Source organism: Trematomus bernacchii, unplaced genomic scaffold, assembly GCF_902827165.1.
Source record: "Trematomus bernacchii unplaced genomic scaffold, fTreBer1.1, whole genome shotgun sequence".
Taxonomy (NCBI): Eukaryota; Metazoa; Chordata; class Actinopteri; order Perciformes; family Nototheniidae; genus Trematomus; species Trematomus bernacchii.
This window is the reverse complement of record NW_022987821.1, coordinates 1,128,540-1,150,445: the sequence shown is the minus strand read 5'-3', so window position 1 is coordinate 1,150,445 and position 21,906 is coordinate 1,128,540. Positions and strand designations below refer to the sequence as shown.

General features: G+C 40.7%; 1 protein-coding gene across 1 annotated transcript; it reads right to left on the bottom strand.

Moving 5' to 3' along the window:
* Window positions 1-1,771: 1,771 nt before the first annotated feature.
* Window positions 1,772-21,726, bottom strand: LOC117498995 (coiled-coil domain-containing protein 122-like). The gene is made up of 7 exons (XM_034151220.1): window positions 21,625-21,726; window positions 21,162-21,277; window positions 20,273-20,671; window positions 20,074-20,190; window positions 19,599-19,672; window positions 17,355-17,436; window positions 1,772-2,371 (listed from the first exon to the last, which is right to left on the bottom strand). Exons 1-7 carry the CDS (start codon window positions 21,650-21,652, stop codon window positions 2,357-2,359), a joined length of 831 nt encoding a protein of 276 aa, XP_034007111.1. The 5' UTR covers window positions 21,653-21,726; the 3' UTR covers window positions 1,772-2,356.
* Window positions 21,727-21,906: the final 180 nt, after the last annotated feature.

Sequence of the window (21,906 nt, the reverse complement as noted above, 5' to 3'; positions counted from 1 at the left end):
AGAGTGCTCGACTTATTGTAGAAAGAAGTGCTTATAATCGGTATATTAATACATGTAGCTCTCTTCACGACAGACACGGGTCGGTTCTTTAAAACGGGCGTTTATTTCTTGGAGTTTTCATCTTGTAGCCTCCCCTCTTCCGTTACGCCGTGAGAACTACAACAAACGAATACACGTATACATAGCCAAACATATTAGCATATTGTGCTACACATATGAATGAAAATAGGAAACATGAAAACATAAAACAAATACCTCGTGGGCCGCTTGTCGTGAAAGGAGATTCATCTTAAAGTACCTTTTCCGTATAACTTTGTCAAATTAAAACGTTGTCACAGACTTCAGCAGAGCTTCAAATACAGACGTCAAACCACGTTGAGTTGTCCAGTGTATCAACAAAACACGCAGTACCAGTACATGAACAAACATTAGTTCCTAGGCACAAGAATACAACAAACACATACGCATATTGGTTTAACATATAAAACAAACTGTATTAAATCATGCCATATTTAACGATTATAATATTACATGAAATAAAGTATTTATCGAATTTAACTATGAAATTAATTGTTATTCTTTTTAATGAAGGCAACTTTATTACGTCATTTACAATACAGTTTTTACCCTGTTGATGGAAGGAGAATTCATCTTGGATTTCAAGGTCATAGCTGTTGATGTTTTTCTGTGTTCAGGGGTCGTTCCAGTTTAGATTTCCCAGAGTACATTAGTCTGACCGATCTCATCTGGCAGGTTTACTGGAAGGAACCATACCTTTATGCCATTTCTACCTCTCTAGATTTAAGTAATTAAATAATTTAAACATGTAGTTTGTAAGATGTATGTATGAAATAAATACAACTGGTTTTCCCTCTTCTCATTTTCTAGCCAATAATAACCCTCACTGCCTCCCATACCTCCCAGTGTAAAGCACCAGTGGCTGGCTGCTTTCTCCCTATACATCAGTAGACATGCGCAGAAGGGCATCGCCATGTAAATATTTACCTATATGCTGTCCTCTCATTGGTTACAAGGGACCGAGCCTCCTCACAGCCATCTCACGGTGGCTCCGCCCACCGCATGTGGACCTGCAAACTGATAGCGAGGACGCGCGGACGAGAGCGCGCAGGAATATAGGACGACGTCATGTGGAGGAGTTTAGTGAAGCTGAACGTAGTTTTTGTGTTTAAAAGGACGTTAAACACGCCTTAAAATGTAACGCTTAGAGTTAATTACACTATATTTATTATTTTACTATGTTATTTATATAACTATGGGGATGATAATATCTGCAATATTGCATGCATAGCTCCTATTTACAGGAAAATAACACATTAGGAATATCACTTGCATAGCTACAAATATATATTTATATTTACATTCTTATACTAACCTGTTAACATACAAAGTCTCTCCTTATTTTCTGCTGGGATGTCTACAGTATTTATGAAACATAGGATTAATGTATATGTTTTTATAACCTCCTCCCAACATGTACAGAAGCTCCATGCTAATGTAAAGCCTTAAAGCCGCGCTGCTGATAAATGTGACTGATCTACTTTTAGCTTTCCTATATAATCCAGCCCATATTATACAACCAGGAGGATTCAGTCAAATCAACACAGCCAAGCAAGAAACCACATCTTTATTTAATAAGGGTAGACTATAAATACGAAATTACATTTAAAAATAATGAGCATTGTAACCATCCACTTAATATGTAATAAAAGGGAAATAAATAAATATAACAAAAAGGACAGGCAGTATTTATTTGTTTAATTTAATGTACAAATAGGAACAAAAAGGACTTCTATAAATACAAAATGGCATTTATTGTATTGTCTTCCTCCAGTAGATAACATCTGGAGTTCTAGCTATCTTTCAAAGCCTTAATAATAACATTTAAACCAGTTTTAATGTATTTTAAAATGACCTTTTCCAATAACACTATACAATAGGGTGTGAAGATGTATTCCAACAACCATTGCCTCTTTGAGCAAAGATTCTAATAACAGATCTGCAAATGTAACATGTACTGATTGAAGTCCGTATGCACATTTCACACAAAGGACAGAGTTTGGTGTCCTGGTAGAGAATCTAATTAAATGAGCTCTTTGATTGAATGTATATCTATTCCCAGGGACTCCACCTGCCCTCCCTGTGCTCCTCCCTCCTCCCTGGGGTCAGCCTCACCCCTCGACCTCCGTGGATCAGACTTGTTGTGGAGACGGAGCCCATGTCCAGATGGCACTTTCGCAAATCCTGTTTCATTGACAAAACGTGTTTTCTTCAAGCTCGCCGCCGCGGAGACAGGATGTTCTCGGAGGCCGAGGGATCACGCGTGGATTAACCCCGTCTATTTTTGCCGCTGCTGATGTTGGAAAGCACAAAAATAGACGCTGGTTATTTACATTCAATGCCGTGATTCATCGAGGAAGTCTTCAGGCCAGCTGTAGGCTGTCTTTAACACATTAACTGATAAAATATTATGCATACAAACTGTAGTTCTGGCCTATTTTTTCTATCTAGCCCAACATCGACCCCCAAAATCCTCTTTACACCCCAGAACTGGGCCCCCTCTGTGCTGCAATAAACCCTGAGTGTCCCCATCTCCTGTGCCCTGAGACCCTCCCCCCCACCGGAGATGTTACAGTACAAGGGGATAAGCCTGTCCCATGTCTGGACATGGAAAACCTGTTCATGTTTGAACACAAACAAACACAAAAACCTGTTAACAGCGCTCTCATCGCCGTGAAATCCTAAATATACTACGGATAACAGCAGATTTGAAGCATCCGACCCCACAGCAGGTGATATCACCTTGAAGTAAATACAGTGCTTGATAGCAAATAGGCAACCATTTCAGGCTTTCTTTTAACATAGCCGCTGTGTTTAGAGCTGGTTGCATCCTCTAAATATTACAGTCTGTAGTTAGAGCAGTTAGATGGGAAATCCCCAAATTACAATTTATGATAACCTTCCTAATTGTACATTTGTAAGCCTGATAATCAGACTGAATATTCCTTTTATATGCCTTATAGCCTCACATGCAAGAGTGAGTCAGAAGCTGAGTCTATGGGTGTTTTAAATACTAACTGAAACATCCTTAAAAACAAGTTATTTTGCACTTATCAAACAGTAAAAAGGGACATAGCTGTGGCTTAAACTAGGAGATGTTAACTAGATGATTTTGACGTTGATCAGAGAATTCCCCCAAACTGTAAATATGAGGCTGTTCTGCCATGTCCTCCTTTTAACTGGGCCATGTGGGAATAGTGGGGTCAGACATAGTTTTGTGTCTGACATTAATCTGATGTTCTGTTCCTTTGATCTCACTCACATGAATTAATGCATTAAATGCGGTAATGTTTGAGTCTTTCACAGAAACAGATCGCCTGTGGAGTTTCTGCTACACACATGCTCTCAATCAACTCTCAACTCAAGTCAGCTGCTGCCACACATGGGAGCAGAAAGAGGGGGGTCTGATGGAGCATGTGATGCTAACGGGAGAACTGTGGACACATGTGTGGACATTCCTGCTCATCCCACCGTACTACGCTCCGTGATGTAAGTCATTACACGCATTTCTCTTTGAGTCAACAAATCAAGGGATGCATTCCTTCTGAAAAAGAGTTCTGAATTTGTTTTTCTGTATAAACCACAGTTGCTGTTTTCTTCTCTGGCCTTCTGTTGCTCAGGGTCAGCTCTTAAGTTTGTCCTTGTCCTCGTTTGTCCTTCACCCAAAGTCACATTTCCCCCGAGGCACGTGCCCCCGCCGCCCAGCGAGAGCCCTCTGAAATCTCACAACAAACCGCAGACAGAAGCATAGTCTGGTCGCTGGCGCCCCATGGGGGGGGGAGGGGGATTATGGGGGATTACAGCCCACTGATCCTCCACTTTTCCTCCCTTCTGCACCTTCTCCTGCCCCCTACGAGTTTTTCAAAAACTTTTCATCCCTAAATCACGACCATGACTGTAATGATTTTCCGTCTGTCTGGATTGTTTCTTTATCATGTAAATCTGGTTCTGCAGGTTTTCTAAACGCCTGTCATCGCTGCTTTTATGGTGCGAGTTTGGGATCCGCCAGACGGTTTGTGAGGAGTGCAAAACACGAGATAATTAAATATCACAAGAGAGGTTTACTCCTGGATTGGCTGCTCATTTCATCTTCTAATTTGAGGATTCTTTGTTAGCCTGGCACACTTAAACACGTATTTGAATGCAAGCAGATTATATCGAGTTAACTGTGGCCTGTGTTACTAAATGATTTTTTGGTTGACATTCAGTGAATTTGTAAATCACGTTGTTTGTGGAACAGACTGTTCCAGTTTGTTAGAAGCACCCTTGAAGGATTTTAAGTGTATGGGCCATACAGTAAAGTATCTATGTCCTGTTTGTATTTATTTTGGGACTAAACAAGTGTGTTCAACAGGATAGACGGAGATGAACTTGGTTTGTTTGAGCCACTAAAATGTAATAATCCATAGATGCAGTCATGTCTGTCCAAAATGGACTCATATCATAACTGTATCCTAATAGATATTTGCGTGGGATCGTCATAATTAGCGTGTTCATTCTTGTCGTGTTTTGCGAGATCACAGGAACGTTTTACCATCAAATTCTACTCAGGTCGTCTCTATAGTCAAATAGTCGTTGTGCAAAACTTATAGACATTTCTTGAAGGCCTTTCTGACTTCAAGTTGATGAGAATAGTACGTACAGAAAGTGAGCTATTGACTAAATCAAGTCATTTTGGGGGTGAAGTATAGCAAGTCAATGATTGGCAGATGGAAGAGAGTGGCGGCTTTTGTTTACATCTGTCCGAAACCAAGGACCCATTGTTTCTAAACTGACAGAAATGTACAATAATCTGTCTCCTTCTCTATCCTTGTGGACTGCATGTGCAGCTTGAAAGACGTCCTCAGCGAACAGATAATTGCTTCCCATTGTGGCATCAATAGTATTTGACTTTGTATCCTCACAGAGACTGACATCAACGGTTTGATGAAGTGGAGACAGCGTGTTCTCTGCAGACAATGTGCTGATCAGCAACTATCAGGGTGTACGTGCGACTGTCACAATGCCAGCGTGAGCATTTAGTACGTCCTTCCTCTGCCTCTGCATGGACACTCAGCACTCAGAGATCAGACAGGAGGAAACAGAAGTCTCGACCTTGTGCGACAGAAATGGGACCGAAAGCCACAGCAGCCTCGGAAATAGCTCCAACGTTCTTGTTGAGAAAGAGCTGCGGTGGTGATCTTCAGGTCAAACATAGTGTTATGGAATATGCACATTACTGAAGACAGAAGCAGTCCTTAAAAGTTGTTAGGGTATTACTCAAGTTCAAATGTGTTGAACTAGATTATTTTTAATTATACAATCTTGTTATATATACTATCTTGGTTTTGGGTTTCTCTTTGATATTTAGCCTTGGCTATCTTTATTTGTTTATGCTGACTTCATCTTGGTATTAGCCTACTTCATCTTGTTTTGTGGCCAACTCCATCTTGGATTTTTTTCTTTCCTGTCGCCATCTTGGTGTTTTGGCCCTCGCCGTTTGGATAATTTGCAACCAGGCATGAAAAGGAGGCTGGAGCCAAGTACAAACGAACGCTGAAAAGACATTATTTAGACATTTTAAATCAACTTTCATGTAGTAAGACACACTTTAAAACGTCTATGTTGGAAACAAGAACAGCAACTGGATAACACTGTGTTAGTGACCTGTCAATCACAAGGTAGCCCCGCCCTAAAGCATACCCTACTGTCTAATTTACCCTAAAATCAACCATATATTACTAAATTAACATCATGCTGTATTAAAGAAGACTATTGATCAGCCGCTTGATACGAGACCACAGAGGTTCCCATAGGAATAAATGTTGCCCTACACAGATTCAGCCATGCTGACCTGACCCTAGATCAGCCCAGATACTGGAGGCTTTGTGTAAATCAGCAGCTGAAGGCATCATGTGGCTGACATCTGCCTGTCCTCCTGAAACATCTGCAGAGAAGCTCCCAGAGCCACGTTTCTGTTTGCAGGACGGACAGTGGGTGTGCTCAGTGGCACATAGATTGACACAGCGGAGTTAAATAAACTCAGGAAGCTTCCACTGACCCAACAAAGCCTTCTTCTCTTGCAGCTGTAAGTGAGATGCTTGGAGCGAGCTTTCTAGCGTGTCTCTTCAGTGCTTCTGAAACTATTTCTGTGCTTCCTCCATGTCCTCAAACCTTCAGCCTGCGTCTGGTACATCGTGTTCAACCGCACGCGCAAATACAAACACACACTCCGAGGTCAGCCTCTATCGCCGCACTGTTTCCTGTTTGCTTCCTTTTTTTTCGAGACAGGAAGAAAAATCAGCCGTCTTCATTTTCTTCCTCTCACCGTCCTTCACCGCTCACCTTAGGTCTCTCTTTCAACTTCCAATATCTTACAGAAAAGGGCAGTGGAAACAAATGCAACTTATATTTTGAATCCACATTGCACTGACTACAATGGCATCTGCATTTATTTGTCTTCCATATCGTTTTTGGACATATACATCCAGTTTAGTTGGCTTTGATCCTATTGGACAGACAATTAAATTGGACATTGTCTTATATATTAAAGAATAATATGGATTTTCTTTATGTAAAGACTAGTTTCTTTGCAGTTAAGTATCACAGGAACATCAAATGAACCGAAAAAATCATTTTCAGAGGCTCCTGTGTTTTTGAAAACTTGCCAACTCTAAGATAGCGTAAGACATATTTCTCAAATGATGCCTTTCAATGATGGGAACATGTATAGGATCGAATAAGTGCTGTTTGCTCCACTTCATACATGCACTTTAATAATATATCAGAATTTAAAGTGAATTATTCAACAGTCTCGTGCCTGACCGCAACTTGACTGTTGAGATAAGACGATCTCCCGCTTAAAAAATTCGACATGTTCCTTTAAATTCTTCCCTGCTTGCAAAATGGATTCTCCCTCACGTTTTCAGTCCGGTTTCAGGCAGCAGACAGACACGTGAAGCGGGAAGAAAGTGCAGGCAGAGCCATCAAAAAAAGGAAAGCAGAAATACTCAGGGTGCCATTAAAAACTCAGCGACCACATTAGATGATGCAATCGCAAATTATTTGATGAAATGTGATTGTGAATGTGATCTACATTCCCTGCTTAAGGCATTTTTAATATAACTTGGATGTTTTTTTTGCAGTGATTTTGAATGAGATTTTCATATTGACTTATCGGCACCAACATATGTATACAAATCCTCATATGTTAGTTTTCTCTTTTCTGTTTCCCCCCTCTTTCATAACTAATACAGCCTATAATTTAAATGTCATATGGGTACTATTCATATACATTCCATCAAGAAGGAAAAGCAGAGCGAGTTAGAACATGACATTCACCACCTTTTTCATGATTTTCCGTGGCAGAATGACACCACAGAGATATAATAGATATGCACACATGCTGTGATGATCTGTAGGTCTCACCCCCACACACATCCCCCCCCCCCCCTCCTCTCTTTAGCTGAGGGGTTTTAGGAGAAGTACAGGCTGTTCCAGCACAGTCTGTACATATACTTTACAGCTGACTCGCACGTACACACGCATCACAATGTATGCGCCTCGATGCCATGCACACAGAGACGTTCCCATTCTGTGCATTGTTTCTGATATTGCCCTCAGTCTGACCAAACAGGACACGGTGTCCTCATCCAACAGGGCAGGTGCAGAGCTGCATTAGAACACAGATGAAACATTAGCGTGGGACACAAAGGGTGCAGCAGTGTGGGGTGTTTCTGTATTCTGTAATGGTCTTTAATGCAGTTGCAACAGTTCCCTATTGTGTAACAGAATATATTGTTTGCCTTCGGGACATATTGCAACATATAGACTTTAAACAGTGCGCGATTTCTTAATCATTGTACTGTATTCGTTTTTTTTTTCTAAACCCAAAAATATTGAATAGCTCTAAATTGTACTTAATTATACCTCTTGAACTTTAAAGCCATGAGATAATATATCTGTCGCCACTTACAGTACGTCATGGCTCGAGCAGTTTCTCGTAAAGAAATCATTAATACATTCTTGAAGTGTCTCTTGCAGAAAGATGACAAAAATGTTCAAAAGGTAGTTCCAATCGTAAAATCAGAATCTAGTTATCATGGAGAATAAAAGTAAATGTCGAGAATGAAATCAAAACGTTTGGAATAAAGTGTAAATGTCGGAAACAAAGTTGAAACATCCATAATAACTTATAAACTTCGAGAACTAAGTTGAACCGTTGCAAATAACGTAAAAAGAATAAATCCATCTCCTGGGATTTGATTTAGTCATTTTGATTTTATTGTCAAAATTCTTAATAAAACAGTCTTTCTCCTCTCATTTCCCCCCTTTACCTGACTCTAACACTCCTCCGTAGTACCTGTGTGAATTGTCTCTCGTCACATTGATTTAAAGCACCCGAGCTTCCAGACTCATTCATACCTCCTCTCTTTATCCAAAACAAGATCTTATTTCTCTCCTTTAATCAACATTGACACAAACGCTGTATTTGTAACTTAAGAAATGTGGGAATTTAAGCTGAGTACAACTCTCACCGCCTCAAACTGGTAAATGTACACAAAGAAGCACACACACGCTAGCACGCAATCCATAGAGAGCAAACAAAGGCAGAGGAGGGGTCTGTATTTCAGCTGCAGTCACGATACAGCAGAGAGTGGGCACAATGTGTGAAATCTTTACACCAGACAACCAATGGCTTTTCAGGTTTCTGCCAGCTCCGAAATGTCTGTTTTATAGCTGTCATTTGTCATTTTTACACTCCTCGGCTAACTGTCACTGACAACAAAGACACGTCGGGAAAAAAAAAGAGACATGTGACATTAAAAGCTTGTAATGTGAAATGTTTTTGAAGGATTATACCCCCAGGGAGTAGGTGCAAGGTGACATGCTGGTCTGAAACACCTCAGCCTCGGGACAAAGCAAAAAACAGCGTTAATATTTACTGCCATGGACTTTCTCCGATAGGTTGGGCTCCTTATTCAAAGCAAATGGTTTCTGAGGCCTGCAGCCACTGATGCTCCCTTTAAAAAAACAAACAGCAGCAGGAAATAGGCAAATATTGGCGTCTTAACACCCACACACACCTGGTGTACAGTACGGGGTGGTAAACAAGCAGGAGGTGTAAAAGGCTGCTGGGTCTGCATGATGTGATATCTCAGCTGTGCCATCGGAGAAGTACAGCCTTAAAGAGTGGCTGCTTCTTTGTCTTTATTTCTGCAGCCTGTAGCGAATGGGATGTTGTAAATGTCCTATATTTATACTACGGTTCAAGTGCTTGAAAGGGGGGTTTGTGGAAAATGAAGTCAGGCCTTTTATATCATCATGTGCGGGTGGTTTTACATCGAAAGGGGAAAACATCATATATAATATATATTATCAGCTAATATAGGTCATCTAAGTTTGGTACATAAAGAACAGTCTACAGCTTTAGTCGCAGCTCTGTAAAGCTTCTCCTTTGGCAAAGCCGTGATTTGAGGTAAATGCTAAATATTTTCCTAATTATCAGCTAGTTTTGTGGATTTCAAGCTAGTTCTGCGGGAATGTTGAGCACTGGGCACGTGTAATAGCAAAACGTGTTAACTTGAGAAATAGGAAAGAGGTCTATATAAGGTTACTAAAATGTTCCGTTTCTACCAATACACCTGCAGAGCTAACATCAACAGCACATAGTTATCTTGGGTTAGCTTCTCTACGCTACGTTGGAGGTAGGTTGCAAAATTGCATGAAACACAATTCCATTCAACTTGACAGTTATACTGCACAATCAAAAAAAATCTTATATAGAATGAGGTCAGTCTGTTCTCAGTCATATAGGAACATTTTAGGAACAGAATAGGGCGGGTAAACGGGAGGATGTTTTTCATTTGCGGTGTTCAATGCTCTGTGAGAAAAAAAGAGCTCGCTGCAGAGCGATAAAACCGCAGCTGTGGTTTCTTTGTGCTTGTGAGAGGGGGAATATAGGGAACAGTATGTACAGGACAGTGCGGAGCTTTCCATCTCTGTATATGCGAGGGAAAAAAAGACATTAGGGAAGGGAGGAGAGGGGGGGGGGCGGCGCACTTGAGCTCTACTTCCTTCCCAGCGTTGCTTCCCTCTCAGTTTTCATTCATAATTTACTTTCTCTGTCTGGATACAGAAGAAACAAATGAACCCCCCCTCCTCTTTGCTTGCACGCACACTTGTTCTCCTGACGTTGTGCGTGACCCGGGACTCCCTGCTGCCCCCACTGCCCTACTTTCTATCTGCGGAGGAACTAAACCGCCTCCTCATCACTTGTGCCGGAGCTCATTACAGCCCGCCTGCATCTGGCATGTGAAGCACCCAGTGTCCTAGATTACACTGTTTATTTACCACGCTATTTATAAGTAATGTGCTACTATAAAACTTTAAGGCTTTGCGTTTTTCCACCTGGGTTTAATATACAGACGCCAGGCTAATGTTAGTTAATGTCCTTAAATGTAGGACGTTTTGGAAAAGGCACGTGTGATCGGATTACAAACGAGAAAGATTAGGGGCAAAATAAACAAGTGTTTCATCTGTATTTGGCAAAGTTGAACTGCAGGATGTAGTATGTAGGACAGGTGCAAAACATCTGAATAGTGCACAATCAGGAGTCTGCGACGTATTGAAACATTGGCAAATGTTACTTTGAATCACTATCCATGTACTCAAATACAACTCCGAGGTACTTGTACTTTCCTTTTAAATATATGATGCTTTCTGGTCTAAATTACATTTCATTGACATATTGTCCTTATTACTGCGCAACTCTATTTTCCTGCAAATGAAGGTATTAAAAAACGTATGTTAAGCACATGTTAGAATGCATTGTCAAAGGGCTGCCGGATTGGAGTATTGAATTTGTTGTTTGGTCTATAAAGACAGAAATTGGCGAAATGTGACGTCTTAAATGTCTTGTTTTGTCTGAGAATCAACTAAATCATAAATAGTCCAACCAGCTACATCATTAAAAGACTGCTGATATACTGATGTGTCAGTAATAATGACAATCCAATTAGTAAGGGGAACCAGATACATCATATACAGAATCCTGTTCATACTGTTGGAGGTGGAATCATGATTAATTTGAGTTTAAATAAATCACTATTCGCCTTAATTATTGTCTCTATGTGTGGGCAAGTGTTCATGTATATATTAGCAGTTTCACGCCGCCCACATGCATTGTATTATGTAAGCTGGTTTAAGGTCAAACACTCGCTGAATGTGTCCTAAAAAGTCCTGTTTGCTGCCATGGATACCAGCACGGCGATGTGTTTGCGTTGCTCAGGTACTAAGCGAGGTGGGGCTCCGTTACGTGTGTGTGTGTGTGTGTGTGTGTGTGTGTGTGTGTGTGTGTGTGTGTGTGTGTGTGTGTGTGTGTGTGTGTGTGTGTGTGTGTGTGTGTGTGTGTGTGTGTGTGTGTGTGTGTGTGTGTGTGTGTGTGTGTGTGTGTGTGTGTGTGTGTGTGTGTGTGTGTGTGTGTGTGTGTGTGTGTGGTGTGTGTGTGTGTGTGTGTGTGTGTGTGTGTGTGTGTGTGTGTGTGTGTGTGTGTGTGTGTGTGTGTGTGTGTGTGTGTGTGTGATGTCATGCTCTCGAGTTCTTGCTCCTACAAACCGAGATTTCAAGCCGATGCAAATCTAGACATTCCTCATACTAATTCCTGACCACACCCTCTAATAGCTGTGAACACCTTCACCTGGTTTCTGTGTAAAAAGGGCACAGCTCCTATTCTCTGGAAAATGAACGCCCTTGTGACCCCCCGCGAGAATGTTTTTAGTCATCAATGAGTCACGAGCAACGTTGAAATAAGGCACGGTGCTTAAAGTTTGTTTGGAAGTCAGCAGGTTTGTCGGTAAACTGGCAAGCTGGTGTTGTTTAGTCTAACAAGAAGCAATGGGAGCAATTAGAAGCCAGAGTGGTTTCCTGTGTGTGTGTGTGTGTGTGTGTGTGTGTGTGTGTGTGTGTGTGTGTGTGTGTGTGTGTGTGTGTGTGTGTGTGTGTGTGTGTGTGTGTGTGTGTGTGTGTGTGTGTGTGTGTGTGTGTGTGTGTGTGTGTGTGTGTGTGTGTGTGTGTGTGTGTGTGTGTGTGTGTGTGTGTGTGTGTGTGTGTGTGTGTGTGTGTGTGTGTGTGTGTGTGTGTGTGTGTGTGTGTGTGTGTGTGTGTGTGTGTGTGTGTGTGTGTGTGTGTGTGTGTGCAGGTGCAGGGATATTCCCACTTTGCTTCTTTTTAATTTGCTTATCCACACACAAACTGCACCCTATTCCCCCCTCCTGTACACACGCCCACGAGGGAGCAGTTTCACGGGTCAGGATGAGTCAACTTTGTGAGAAAGGACCTTCTCTGGATAACTTTACAGAGACACTAATTACTTGTGTAAACAGAAGGAGGTAAATAAACTCTCTCGGGAGGCAAAGCTACACTCAAGTTGACTGAGCTGTCGCCTGAGGGGGTCTACGAGGCACTAAGCTTCTGAAAGCCAAAGCAAAACAATTAGCAGTGGGAGATTTCTGTGGGACTGGATCAGCCTCTGAAGCTGAGTCCATCTTTTTTAAATCAAGTGCAAACCCGTCCTGGATTGTCTCCTGAGGAAGGATGGTCATTCAGGGCGTAGTTCTTGTTCTCGGAAAGCTCATCCCACCATAGGGTGTGACTGAACACAATCACCTGAGTAATTGAAGGTCGAGTACCACCAACCGCCCACCAGCTGCAGCGTGGAAGTCGGTTGTAACCTGGATGCTACTTCCCCATGTTTTTTGTATGATTAATGAGCACTAGACTTTCAGAAATTGAAATTGAGCAAATACACTAGTATATATACTTGTATTGTCGGTGTACATACAACTAAAAGGCGCAGGTTTATAATATCCACAACATTATGGATACAGAGAACTTCAGCATTTTCCTCTGAAGTTTGCTCTCTGTATCAAAATCGTATCAAAATCGCCCACATCCACGGTAAAACACTATTTGGCTGCCCCCTTTTAGTGGATAAGTCCTACTTATTGGTTGTTTGGTCTTAGAGAACTAGCATCATTTATTAATGCTTTATTTGTTCTTAGTTTCGTATTTCCAAGAAAACTTTTGAGCACATCTCAAACTTGAAATGTATGATTTTACATTCTTGTCTGTGGAGGAATGTCGTTTTACAGAGTCAACTAAGAATCTCATTAGTCAAGAACAGACCTAAAATATTTAGCCATGACAATCAAAAATCTTTTAGATAACACTTTGCCACACCCAGCACTCCTCTTTCAAACTTTCTGTCACGTTTCCAAGTCACATGACAAAGAAAAACATTTTCTCACGCTATAGATTCCTTTAAATCATGCTGTCAGACACTTTTAATAACAATCTGAGCCTGTCAGAAACAAGTACTTTGAGTGCATGTGCATTGACGATGCCAAGTTGCTTAGCAATGCAGCTTGTTTTGGAATTGCCATCTGCAGAATTCTAAATCAATACTGGACCAGTGTAACAATTGTTGTCCACATTAGCCAGTTAGACACAAAAAGATGGGTCCAGTTAATCCAAATTCAGTCTCTGTAGGTTCATTTGAATTTATATCTGGATGACTTTCCCGATTAAAACCTGGAAGCATCTCAAATCTGGAACCTTGCTTGGGGCTCATGCAAAAGGGAGTAGTGTTTTCTCCATTTAAATAGCCTGCTTGCTGTACGGTCCCCACATGTGCTTGGCTGTGAGAAAGCAGACACCTCAGCTGTCAGTGTAAAAGTAAAATGTCAGGCGCTGTCGTGAGCAGATAGACATCAGCGAGGAAGCAGATGAGTGACAACACTTAAAAAAGACATATTTTCACAAGAGGGGGATTATCTTCTTCACATTGACACGTGTGTTTTTTAAATGGCTGTCACAGAAGATTTGAGCTACAATAACAGAGACAGGAGCACTTGGAAACACACGACCGAATGACACCAAAATAATCACACTCCCATGATGCATTCGTTTTTTACACAGCTATGTTGGCCGTAAATATCCTCAACCTACAGTAGCAGGAGCTAGGAATTTATTACACACAACACTGCACTAGAGGCATGCACATAACGATTTCTCAGGTCAGCCATGTTTGTCTCCACGCAACATGCACGGCAGCCAGCCAATGGGGTTTCACACTCACTCCATCATGCACGAGCTAGAGTACAACCTTAATGGGAGGCATGCAGAGGCAGGGCACTAAATTAGAACCCTTTGCAGCTAATTGCTGGTATAATGTGCAGCAGGCTGGTAGATTTGCATTTACACACCACCAGCCAAAACAAAATGGAGCTCAGGTTTTTTTCTAATCCGCTCAAATCTGGAGAAGGACATTTTCTGCTGTCGTATGCAGTATGCATTTGACATGCATACGTCGGCGATTGTATGCAGTATTTATTCAAAATTATGTCTGCTAATAACAATAATAAGGATTGGAAGGCTGTGGCTCAGTGGGTAGTGTGCTGGACTTCAGGGGATAGCAAGTTCGAGTCCCACTGCAGCCAGCATGTCGTTGTGTCCCTGGGCAAGACACTTCACCCCAAGTTGCTCCTGTGGGGATTGTCCACAGTGCTGAATGTATGTTAGTCGCTTTGGATAAAAGCGTCTAACAAATGACATGTAATGTAATTGCCAAGCAGCAACAGGGGAAAAACTAATCTACAGAGCTGCAGTCAGGATGCTGGATACAGTATGATAGAAACCATCATGTGATGAAGTTACAGTCAGCATTTCACACATACATTGATTGCTCAAACTGTTCCTGGTGTATAAGGAAGGTTGGTGTTTGGTAGCTTTAGAAACAGATTTAACGTTCTCCCTAGGGGAATCATTTACTTGATTTAGCTGAGAATAAAGGTAAGTAAGTCTAAGTGCGTGTGGGCTTGGCACAATAGTGGATCATTGGAATGGATTTGCTTATTCTAACACAGGATTCAGGAGAGAGTAAGATAGCAAGTGCATGAGAAAATGTGTTTTTATGGGCATTTATCAAGAGGTGAACACAAGGTGAACGAGATGTTTCTGATTGACAGGCCAGTTTAAAATGATACAGTTACACTTTTTAACAACAGATTTGAATTATGAGGCTTTAAAAATTGACTGTCGATCTGACTCTAAATTATCATTAGTTTTTTCTTTGTTAATCAAACTCCCCCTCTATGTTCTCTATTTCAGCAGCCAAGTGTATTTTGAAATCATCGCTGATGCCAAAGTGGAATAGACAAATGCGTCGCAAGCCAAGTAAATAAAAGCAGCATGTGGTTGAGGGCTGGTGATAAATGCATTCCCTAATTAGCGAGGCTTAAAAAGCTTACACTGGGAGGATATGAAAGGCATTTATTTCAAGAGTTTCTTATAAAGGAAAGTGGAGACCCCTCGACATGCGTGTGACTATTTATAACTTGCATTACTGGATAATTTCTTATCATGTATTCACTTATTATTTTATATATTTAATAATGATTTCGGCTTTTAGACCTGCTAGTATAAGTTGTGTTGTGTGTATTATCATGCATTGGCAGGATTTGAGTCGGTGTGTTTTTGGTGTTTATTTTTGATTGTTTTATAGTGACTTTTGCCTAATTCTAGATGAAAAACATAAATTCATGTAGGTCTAGAAAATATGTATTGTGCATTGTAAAAGGTCACGCTGTTATTGTGTGTGTTGTATACATGCTAACAATGTGAACTCTCAAAGGGGGAAGTATAAATCCCTCTGCTTGTATGTTTCTGTCTATACGGGCCGGTCCTCTCTGAGAGGATGTTTGGGCCCGCTTGCTGCACTGTTGTCCATGACTTTGTTTGTGTTGGACAGATTGAGGGAGCCGGGGGCCGAGGACATGCTAATGAGGTCACTGCAGTGCTGCGGTAGAGCAGGCAGACTGCATACACTCCCCAAAAAGCACCTTTAAGGAAATGGCCCACTACACTAGAATGTGTGGTTTAGTGAGGAATGACTCCTGGCTTTTGGCACACGCTGTCCCTGTGATGTCAGCAAGTATAGCGTGTGGAACTTCATAGATCATTCATTTGAAAGGACTTTATACCTGACACTCATCGTCCAGTAAAGATGTTCTGAGTATATGGGACATTTTATGTTTCACACCTGAGAACACTACAATAAAATAAATAGGGTTCTATCTTATCTTCAAATGAGGTAGATGTATTTCTATTTTTGCCACTCAGAATACAATTCCAATGTGTTCTTGTTTGCTATCCTGATCAGAGGTATTTTCTACATTATTGAAACAATGATAATGTTAGCAATTATAAGATACTTAATTGCAATGTCAACATTTTTTATAAGATTCATAAAATCCAACTTCCCATGTCTTTGCAGTTTTGCAGCATTTGAAATGTAGATTTAGGACATTTCCATTCCAATTAAGGCCTTATTTTTAGATCACTAAATTGAATACATTTTGAGGCTTTCTGAGGATTCAAACGCACTCTAAATAAATCCTATTTAATTCACTGCCTAAGACAGCTTAATTTAGCTTCTAAATGGAATAATTATCTTTAAATATTTGCATGTGTTCGTGTTGAAATTGTGTTATTAAGTGGTTCACTAAATGATATGAATGCTAGGATGGCTTTGGAAAGCTGGCCCCACACATATCACCTCTGCAGATGATCCAACATCTACACAAAGAAGTACCCACGCAGTGTAATTGTATTATCAAATATACATGCCAACAGTTTTCTGAAAAGGCAGTGTGTTTGTGTGATTAGTTTTAAGTTCTGGCTGAAGTAGCAGGGTCAGTCACGCCCTTGTCAGCCGACAGTGGGGCTGTCACCTCGCGGAGCATCAGGGGCCCGTTGGAGCGGAAGCTGGAACAGCGTGTTCCAAAACAACAGCGACAGTTAGAGCAGACACTTAGCTTCTGTTCTGCACGGGACGCTGTAGTGGACACTGACTGGACAACCCGATTAACTGTCATCACCCGCCCCAAAATCCCATCCCACGCATTGCTGATGCTGCCCCTCATTAAGTCTAAGAACGTGTAATGCTGTCCTGTTATTAAAGGAACTCAAACAATGTGATAACAGGTGTTTTAATGTTTCTACTGATATTTCTTTCACACCCTTTCTGCTATAAACATTAATATCAAACGGCTGTGAGGGTTTTGTGATGAAGTCAAACAGGACTAGGACATCTAGTTGACACTGCTTCCCCCTGCTGTTCAAATCTAGTAACAACCACACTTTTTCCTACAACCAGACCTATTCAATGGGATAGCAAAACAATGCTATAAAGTGTGATTTGATGAAGCATGTTTATCCAGTTTAAACAAGACACTGACCGCTGAGTCCTGAGATGACCCCCGCTGCCCTTTAAGCTCCGCTAGCTTTCTCTCCATGTGGTAAACCTCCTCAGACATTTGCCTATGGAAAGCACAAACAGTTTGGCAGTGTTAAACATGTGGAACCTTGTTGTAATCAGAGCAATTTACCTCTAAATAGCCTTCTGGTAAATAACAAAAAGAGAGAAAACTCCCTTTAAAAAGAGATAGGGTTATGAACGTCTGGGTGGTACAGTAAATCATTTTCTTAAGACTAGGGAAACATTATTCCTTAAAACATGGCTACAACTGATACAGTTGTTGACAGTTTTGCTGTTTAAGTGGCCGTGTCAGACCCTATGGTCAGACCTGACCTTTACCTCACCTACCTCTATTAAGCTTACCATTGATAAAAAGATGCTAAATTGGCTGTAAATAGAAAGGATGTATGTTTCCATCATGTATTTTCAGTGTGAAACCAGGCATGTGAAACTAGATAGAACATTCTGAACTTTTGACCTATGCTAGATGGGGAAATAAAAACGTAAAAGTTCCAGCCACAATTCTGAGAAGGCACTTGTGGTTTTTGACACCTTGAGAGCGGTTACAACGGGTACGAAGACAATGAAGCACAGGATGCAGGCGGCCTACGCAAAGGGTCGAATCAACTTCCTGGGCCAGCGAATCATAGAGACAGGCTGTCCTTATTGTCTTAATAAATGAAGTCTCTGTTAATAAATTAAAGTATAAAGTTTGCATATTTGAAATTAAATGTTTAAAGAAAAAACTTGATTCTAAACATGACATTGACAAAGTGTTCTGCTTTCATGAAACATGTTCATGTTCCCTCTTGTTAAAATTGCATATTATTACTATAAGTCTTTATTTGTTTTAATTTTAACTTTACATTTTTAATTAAAAGTTGAACATATGTGACCTCCTTCTCCCTCAAAGGTAGACAAGGGGAAACTACCTGATGCAGAGAGGGAGCAGGCAAGAGACTATAAAAGATGATGTGTGAAGAGAAAGGGGGGCTGTTTAGGCTTTTGGGGCTTTTTTTAGGCTTTTTGAGGTTTGAAGGCTAGAGAGCTTGGAGGAAGTTTTCTGAGGCCCAAGCCCTGGGCCCTGGGCCTGGGCTTGGGCTCTTTTAGACGGCTTTAGGACATTTGACTTGTGAACCTGTTGCTTTTGTATTTTGACCTTGTGTCTTTGTTATTTTTTAGGATTCTTGTAATCCTCTATTTTTGTTAAAACCTTAATAAAACCGGTTTGTACTTTGTACATTTCTAACCAACTCCTGGTCTCTCTCGTGGTCTCTGAAGGTATCTGCTTGGTCTTAGAGTGAGGTAAGAACACCCTTCCTTGGAAAAGGCTGACATTAGTTGATCATTTGGATTTGAAATTGTTTAAGGGGATAGAAACTCTGCTAAAGTTAAACTGTAGTTTCATATTGGCTACTGTGGTTGATGTGGGTTTTGATTGACGTTGAAATATGACATATGCTCTGCTGATGTGGTAATGTCACTGCTGTGATATTAATGTTTGACTCTGGCTGTGTTTGATTTTACATTTGCATTGTTTTAATTGGCATAAGGGGATCAAAATGGGGGGTTAGGGATTATGGGTCCTGAAGCTGCCCTAATTACCAAGGGGTCTCCCAACGACACAGGGTTTCCCCTCCAGGGGCAGTATGATACTGCTCTGGGGTTCCACCAGCCCACCAACACCTACTACACTATACACTCCGTTTTGCTATCCTAGCGGTCGGACATCCGAGGCTGGAGTGCCTAAATAGGGATACGACGGGCAGTTTGGTGTTAGAGGCCACGCTGTAAACGCCCCCCTAAACAGATTACGTTGATCTTGCGTGTAGATTCTGGGGTTTTGTCCTGAAAAGATTGGACGGCCGTTCACCGGAGCCTTATCAGCACCGGAGTTCGGTATCGGAGACGGCCTAGATATTAACGTTGGTTGTATCGAAGTTAGATTCCTTTTCACAGTTATGGCTGTTTACAATATTTATTGATTTATGAAGTGATGCAAAGAGATATAAAAAAAACATCCATAATGGTGTGATGCTGTTTAATGTAAAAATTGAAATAAAAACATCCTTGTTTTCTGTCTTTTAAAGCTCATAAGCATGTAGTGTTTCCACTTTTACTTGACTACTTGTTTCTTGTCCATAGATTTCAAATCATAATCTAAACAAAGCACTTTATTTTAAATACAGTATAATCACTGGAGTTGTATTGGATCTATGTTTACCTGTGCACAGCCTGGGCCCTGCTCAGTTGGCAGTGGAGACGCTTCACAATGGCTTCATAGCGCTTGTTCTGGATCTGAGAAAAACATTAACGGAAACAAAAATGATCATTTTGGCCTTGAGACCTGATACATTTTTTGGTGCTTTTGTATTTTAAAATAAGTTGTGTAACAGTCAGCCATCCGGTGTTGCAGTTAGGTCATCTGCAAATATTGGCTAAAGGAAATGTCTTCATTATTATGACAAAGTTAGTTTAACCTACATGTTGTTTTTTTATAAAGTAAAGCATTTAATGTATATTAGTACTGGAAATAGAGATACTCTTTATGATAGCAGACATTGAACCGTTTTGGACTTTAGCTGGCCAAACTAATGTCATCAATACATGTCAGTTATCTGTAGATTCATAGCTGATGAAAATAAATAATTGTTAGTAGTGGCCCTTGTCGATAAAGTCACCATTTCTCTCTCCCATACCTCTATGTCTTTCTTTATCTGGGTATGAGTTAAAAACTCTTTTCGCACTTGCTCTTTCTTCGCAGCTATAGACTCCCTCATCACAGAGATCTCCCTCTTCAGAGTTTCATTCTCACTCTGCAGAAAAGAGATGGATACAATCAACATGGTAGGTTCAAAGTTTCAAAGAGTTAATTATCCTCTAATGTATGTTCTCCACCTTTGCCATCTGCACTGTGTTCCCGTTCGGATTATCCAAATCTGCCTTCAGCGCCTCTTTCTTCTCTCGCAGCATCTGGACAAGCGCTCTCTTCTCCTCCAGCTCTCTGTGGGCCTCCGTCTGGCTCGCCGCATGCAGAACAGCTGCTCTGTGACCCTCCATCTTGCTTCGGTAAGTGTTGAATCTCGCCAGTGCCACGCAAGCGTTCTCCTCCTCCTCACTTGTACCAATGTGGATATCTGTTATTTCCTTGCTGATGGATGCATAGCGCTGATGCAGGACTTTTGTCTGCCACTCCAGGTGCTCCATCTCACCCTCCAGCATTAGGAATTCCCTGGTTTTAGATCTTAGATCCTTCTCTAACATCTCGCCCTTCTTCTCAACCCCTGAAAGAGTTGCCTGATAAGGGAGGCAAACCAAAATGTCCAAATCACTGTTTAATCCCCAATAATTCATTTTTTGTGAAGCAAAGGTGTTTTGAAAGAGACATAAAATCACACTCACAGTTTACTCTCGTTGAGAGATTAGAAACCATGTCTATTCCTTTTTGCATGGAAGCATATTCCTTAATAATTAACTATATGTATGTGCAAAAACTACCATTTAAATAGACATTTTGTTACACATGTACGTTTGGTTCTATCACATTAAACCCCTACTAATTGTTATGTAATAATTGTGTAAAACTACTGCCTTTTCTACTATTTAGCATTACCATAACTGCAGTGGCACAACTGCAGTGGCATTAATCAACACAATCCCCTTTCTTTCATCCAAACTAATTCCTATCTAATGGAAATGTGAAAACTTTGCTAGAAAGTGCATAACAGATTGGGTGTGGAAGACTATATTAAAGCCTGTATTAAATTAAACTGGGGTAGATATGAACCTGCAGGGAGATGAGTGTCTTCTGCTTGTCTTTCAGGGTCTCAGTCTGGGCATAGCCGTGTTTACTGACATCCTGCACCGCCTTGGTTAATGAAAACCTAGGCTTCTCCTGTACTCCTGGGGGACAGTAAACAAAAGTGTATTGAAGAGACTGTAAATGTTCACATAACAAAATGTTAGGGATTTAGACATGTAGCTTAACAAACCTTTAATTAAGTTATAGCTACAGCTTAACTAGCAGCACATAAAGTTAATAGCAAGTTCAAAGCTTCAAAGCAGGTCTCAAGGGAGCTAAAATTGTCTAGCCAAGACAGTTATGCTAGTTTATTAGCCTAATATTAGCGTTAATGTTTTTGATCAAAGTTAAAAAGCCCCCCTTAGACTCAGTTAAACAAACTTCCACCACATTATTAATCTTTTGTCAGTGAACATGTTCAACTATATTTGTTGTGTTAATACATTACCATCTTCACTGGCTCCAAATGTTGACATTTTGACATCAGTTAGCTAACGTTATGTTAGCGAGAAGCTCGTTGATATAATAATTATAATGACGTAGCTAATTGATGTAGCTGACAATAAAAATGGTATTGAGTGTTTAAGCCAATGAGTCTAAGAAATACAGTTAATAATCAAATATTAAATTACGAGCATTTTTTACTTAAGGAAATTATTAGAGAGCTATTATTTATTATTTTATATAATTCAACTAACTGCGTAAACAATAAAACTACAGTTCCCAGAGG

What these genes read in the sequence shown, in the direction of transcription:
- LOC117498995 (XM_034151220.1), bottom strand. Translation starts at nt 21,652, where the DNA reads ATGTCAACATTTGGAGCCAGTGAAGATG. An exon ending in ATTTGGAGCCAGTGAAGATG is followed by an intron (nt 21,278 to 21,624) that starts GTAATGTATTAA and finishes ACTGTCCCCCAG; the next exon opens with GAGTACAGGAGAAGCCTAGG. An exon ending in AGGGCCCAGGCTGTGCACAG is followed by an intron (nt 17,437 to 19,598) that starts GTAAACATAGAT and finishes TGCTTTCCATAG; the next exon opens with GCAAATGTCTGAGGAGGTTT.